The sequence below is a fragment of the Corvus moneduloides genome, chromosome 1 (genome assembly GCF_009650955.1).
Source record: "Corvus moneduloides isolate bCorMon1 chromosome 1, bCorMon1.pri, whole genome shotgun sequence".
NCBI lineage: Eukaryota > Metazoa > Chordata > Aves > Passeriformes > Corvidae > Corvus > Corvus moneduloides.
The window spans coordinates 8,523,977-8,529,415 of NC_045476.1; the positions used below are offsets into that span (position 1 = coordinate 8,523,977).

The window sequence follows — 5,439 nt, forward strand, 5'->3', positions numbered from 1 at the left end:
TTTTTGACATATGGGATCTGTTCAGATTGATGACATATCGTGATTTTTGGTGTGTCACCCCGGGGCAGTGGGTGTGCGGAGGCGGTGAGCTGGTAATTACGCGCGTTATGCCTGGCTGCCACCTCCGGCCGCCCCACCTGAAGCTCTCCGTGAGGCATAACATTTTCCTTCATGAATCTCATCCCATAATCTCATGCATCCACCAGCCTGTGGTTCACGGGCGGATTTTTACAGAAGCTGTTAAGAGGGGCCACGCTGTGGCCTCATAGGAAAGGTTAAAGTAGAGTTTGTAGAAAATATCTTTACTAAAGTTATTATTATTATGTTTTTATTTTTAAAGTGCACGGGAGCGGAAAAGCTCTGTGTTTCAGAGGTCCTCATCCTCATCCTCCGGGGCTAGGAGGGGGAGCAGTGCCCCAGGAGCCAGTGGCACTCGAGGTGCGGAGCCGCCCCGTAATTCATCCGCGGGGATGAATTGCCAGACGTGGCCCCGAGCTGGTGGGGATGAGCCAGTGATTATATTTAAATTCGCTATAATTGATTTGGGGAAGAGCTGCCGTGACAGGGATTAATTGATCTGCAAATTTATTGGTGAGATAAATCCCGCAGTTATCGGAAACCCCGCGCTCCACCGCCGGCGGAGGAGGGAGTGGGGGGTCCTGTCCTCGGTACCGGGGAGGGCAGGGGAGTCGCTCGCTCCTTTGGAAGGCGAGCTGCCCCTGGAAAACGGCCCTGCTCCCTCCTTTCCTAGGCCCCAGCCCCTCGGGAGGGGATGGCCCCTGCCAGTCCCCGAGCTCCCGAAAGCTTCGCACGGCGGGAGTCGCCACTGCCTCCCCGAAACCTGTCTGGGACACGCGGCTCTGGTGCCGGGGGCGGATTCTCCCCTGTGCTGAGGCGCTCCTCTCGGAAAGACGCCGCGCCGATATCAGACGTTACACGGCAGTGGCGGCACTGGGCTAAATTCGGGTCGGAAGTGGTTCCCCCCGTTCTCTCCCGAGCGCTTCCACACCTCCCAGAGCACCGGGAGGCCGCGGGCCCGGGAGCGGCGAGCATCCTCCCCTCACAGAGCGCTCATACACCTCCGGTAAAAAACGCCGTTTATTTTCCACCCCATCGCACGGGCCGGAGGACCTGGGGAATAATTTAGCATGCATAAGTAGAGGTAATTTTTTTTTTTTTATAAATACGATATACAAAAATAAAGACAGTATTGAGATTTCCAGCAGTTTTAACGTTCATGACATAAACAGTTTTCCCGATATATAAGTAAGAACAAAACATTTCCAATACTCAGCGAAAGGGACGCGCTTCCAGAGGGCAGGGATGGGGGGGTGGGGGAGCTCAAGTTTTGTCTGTTTTTCAGTCAATAATAACACTGTATTCATGATAAATCCTCTTCCCCGCCCGGCATGCGGAGGATCCTCTTCTCCATCCCTCTCCAAGCAGGGAGAAATCAGAGCAAGGCGGGAGCGGGACCGGTGCCAACCAGGAGCGGCAGGACTCCCCCGCGGTGGGACAGCTGGAGGGAGCGGGGCGTGCGGGGGGGCTCACTGGGGCTGCGCCGGGGCTCCGTGCCGGCCCCGGGGCTGCGTGTCCTCCTCGTCCGCCTCGGAGCAGTCGGAGGAGTGGTACGGGCAGCATCTCCCGGCTGCCGCCGCCGCCTCCTCTTCCTCCTCCTCCTCTTCCTCATCCTCAGGTTCGCTATCGGGCAGATCCCGCATCCTCCTCCCGCCGCTCTTCTCGGGGGTGGGCAGCAGCAGGTCCTCATCCCCCTTGTCGTCGCCGCCGCCCCCTTTCTGCTTCTCGGCCTCCTGTGCCGCCTGCTCCTTCGCCTTCTTGCTGCGCTTCCACTTCATGCGCCGGTTCTGGAACCAGATCTTCACCTGGGGGAGACGGGACACAAACACATCCCCTCATCCACCGCCCGCCAGGACAGCCACCGCCGCCCCCCCTCGCCGCGGGGCCGGGGCACTCACCTGTGTCTCGGTCAGCATGAGCGACGTGGCCACCTCGAAGCGCTTGGGCCGGGAGAGGTACTTGTTGAGCTTGAACTGGTGCTCCAGCTCCAGCAGCTGCTGGCTGGTGAAGGCCGTGCGGGGCCGGCGACACTTCCCCAGGAGGTTGGACTGCGCCTGGGCTAGGAAAGGAGAAGGGGGAGCGCGGAGGTGAGCGCGGAGCCGCCCTGCCGCGGCCGTGCGTCCGCAGGGAGGGCGGTGAGAAGTGGGGAGGCAGGAAAGACTCTGCGTGTGAGACTGAAGCAAGGATGGACCATTATCCACCGGAGCACGGACTGAGGCAGGGATCTCCTCCAGCCCCTCTGGCTCCGGGGTTTCTCTGCTTCCACAGTGTCAGGGGATCGCCCATGGGGACAAAAAAAAAAAAAAAAAAAGAAAGAATTAAATGAAATCTCTTAAATAAAGGAAAATATGTCTCTTGATTTCCCAAGAGCCTAACAAACGCGAGACAATAAACCGAAGCCAGGGATCGCGGCGAAGGGGCACGGGGCTCTCCAGGGAGCGGCAATTTGCCCCATTTAATGTTTTAGTTAAACCTGCCGCTCTCCCAGCCCGCCCATATCCATTTAATTAGCGGGATTGCAGGCGGGCACACCTCCGGCGGGCCGGAACCAGGGCCGGGACCGAGACTGGGGCCCGCTCCGCGCCCTGCGAGCGCCGGGCACCAGCCGCTCCTCGATGAGTAAATCAGCAGAGAGGACTAGAAAACGGTCTTGGAAACGGGGGGGGAGGGGGGAAAGGCGTGTTTTCCTCATGCAAAACATAATAATTAAAACTAAGGATTTATTAGAGAGGGAAAAAAACTCCACCAAAACAAACCAAAAAAGACTCAGCCACGAGCAAGCGGGAACTAAGCCCCTTCGAAGGCCTCGATATCCCTGAGCATGCGATCCAGCAGCGCTACTGCCCATTTCTCAAAGTATTTTGATACTTTGACTTATTTGGTTTCGAAAATAATAAAAAAAAAAAAAAAATCTGGGAAAGGGCGGCTCCTGCTCCCCGGCCGCGGTTGGAGACAGCTCGCTAAAGCAGCAGAAAGAAAGGGACAGTGTCCGCTCCCGGCCGCAGCGCCCGGGAGATTTTCTCACTGCGGTGCGATTTTCTGAGGCTCGTTTCGCTCGGTTATTTATTCCCCTCTGCCCCTTGTTTGAGAGGCAGGGCTCTGACAGCTCTCCTAATTATTTTTTCTTCCTGAATGTTCCAGTCTAAACAATCCCAATTCGAGGGAAAACAATGGACTTTTTTGTCTGCGAATGTGCGTGTAGAGCAGGAGAAGGGGAAAAAAAAAAAATCCCAATTCTTTTCCTGGCATGATTTTCGTAAAACTACACCTCCGGTATTGTTAAACCGGCCATTCCCACCGAGAGCTCACACCTCCGAAAATGATCTTTGCTTAAACCAGATGCACGCAAGTTCCCCATCGCCGCGAGGCCTAGAGCTCGGCACCGCGGTTTGCTGGGACTCCGGGGTTGCCTGGTTCCATTCAGCACTCCCAGCCTTTCCTGGGCCAAATCTAAACCCTTCTGACTGTACTTCTCTCCTGCTCATTATCCCCCGGGGAACGCAGAACCCCAAGTTCTTGGCAGATCCCAGATCCTCCCTACATCCCTTTGCCTAGGAGACCTGACATCATTGTTATATGCCTATTCCCGATGCAGGAGAAATAAAATTAAGATCGGTGAGTGAGTGATGCGACCGGCCACCTCGCTTTCGGAGGGTTACACTGAGACTGGGATTTTGGAGATTCCTGCCCCTGCTCTGTCCCCACCAACCCCCACGGCCCCTCCCCGGCCGGCTTTTGCCCTCCAGGAACGGCGAGAAAAGGCATTTGCAAAGGCAGGGAGCAATTTGTCACCTTCCCGTTTAACCTGCCGGACTGTCCGGGGCTCCTCAAGGGCCGGGAATGGAGAAGTGATCGCACATCCCCGTTTCCTATCGCGGAGCGCTGTTTATTTCTTCTAATATAATTTTTCAAAAAATAAAAGCGTCGCTTCCAGTTTAAGTCCGCAGCTTGTTTAGGCGGGGGCAGGAGGGGACTTCTACCCTCTCGGAAGGAAGCAGCTCCCGGTAGGCCCCTGCAGCGGGACAGGGGATGGAGGGGGCGCGGCTGCCGTGAGGAGAGAGGCAAATACTCACAGTTGAAGTCGGGCATCTTGGGCAGGATCATGCCCGCCGTGGAGGCCCGCAGCCACTGGTCCAGCTGGAAGGTGCCGGCGCTGAGCTTGATGGGGTCGGCGGCGGGGTGGGAGGGGTGTGCTCCCTGCACCTGCGAGTATGGGTAGGAGAGCGCCGGGTGCTGCCCGCCCAGCGCCGAGTACCCGTACACCGGGTGCCCGTAGAGGGCCGCCTGCGCCGGCATGCCCGGCCCGCCGGGCGCCGCGGGGTGCAGTCCCAGGGCCATGCCGGCCGCGGAGGCGTGGTGGTGCGGGTGGGCGCCGGTGCCCGTCCCGGGCAGGAAGCCGGGCTTGGGGACCAGGGCGCAGTGGGCGGCCAGGAGGCGCGGCGGAGAGGGGCTGTCGGTGCGCAGGCAGTCGGCGGGGCCGCCGGCGGGGTGCTCGGAGGAGGATGAAGAGGACGAGGAAGAGGAGGATGAGGACGGAGGGCTGCCGCTCCCGCTGCTGCTACTACCGCTGCCACCCAGCGAGGTGACCAGGGCCAGCGGCGCGCTCTGCCCCGCCGCCGCCTTGGGGGGGTCGACAGCCAGCAGCGCGTCGATGCGGAAATTTTTGGATTTTTCCATGGGAGCGCCGGCGGGAGGCGGCTGGGGGCGGGGGACCGTGCGGCTGCCCCGGGCCGGCCGCGTCTCCCGGCGGCGGCGGGCGGCAGTGCGGCCGCGCTCCGCGGCGCGCCCCTTCAAGGGCCGCAGGCGGCTCCCATTGGCCCCGCGCCGCTGCGGCCTCGCCCGCCATTGGCCGCGCCGCCCACCCGTCACCGCCGAGCGCCCGCCCCTCCTCACACCCGCGCTGCGGGCGGCGGCCCCGGGGGACAGCCCGGGACACCTCTGGGGGCAGCCCGGGGGCGACCGGCTGCTCCCCGCGGATACAGCCCGCTCATCCGTGCGAGTGTGCGGCTCTCCGCCGGCCGCGCTGGCTCCGCCGTGTGCCCAGTGACAGCTTTCCACCATTCCCGCACCCGGCAAATATTTGCCTTAAACGCGCCGCCGGCCGCTTTTTAACGAGTCGGAAAGAATAAACACCTGCGGGTCAGGGAGTCACCCTGCCACCAAATCCCGGGTCTGTCAACAGCGTTATTACACCTGCTTATCTAAGGCAAACAGCTTCGGACAGAAAAGGGAAAGAGCGGGGTGAGAGGTCCCTCCTTACCAGGGTCCCGTTTCTCCGGAGGGGCCGTGGGGACCCTCGCCCCGGCCGTGTGAGCGAAAGGTCAGGCTGCGGCACGAAGCGCTGCCAAGGCAAACACATTC

The 5,439-nt window shown here is 60.3% G+C and overlaps 1 protein-coding gene across 1 annotated transcript; it reads right to left on the reverse strand.

Annotated features, from left to right (window-relative positions):
* Positions 1–1,177: 1,177 nt before the first annotated feature.
* On the reverse strand, positions 1,178–4,755 carry MNX1 (motor neuron and pancreas homeobox 1). Its single transcript, XM_032116594.1, has 3 exons — positions 4,152–4,755; positions 1,977–2,137; positions 1,178–1,883 (listed from the first exon to the last, which is right to left on the reverse strand). The coding sequence occupies exons 1-3, from the start codon at positions 4,753–4,755 to the stop codon at positions 1,548–1,550; spliced, it is 1,101 nt and encodes a 366-aa protein (XP_031972485.1). The 3' UTR covers positions 1,178–1,547.
* Positions 4,756–5,439: the final 684 nt, after the last annotated feature.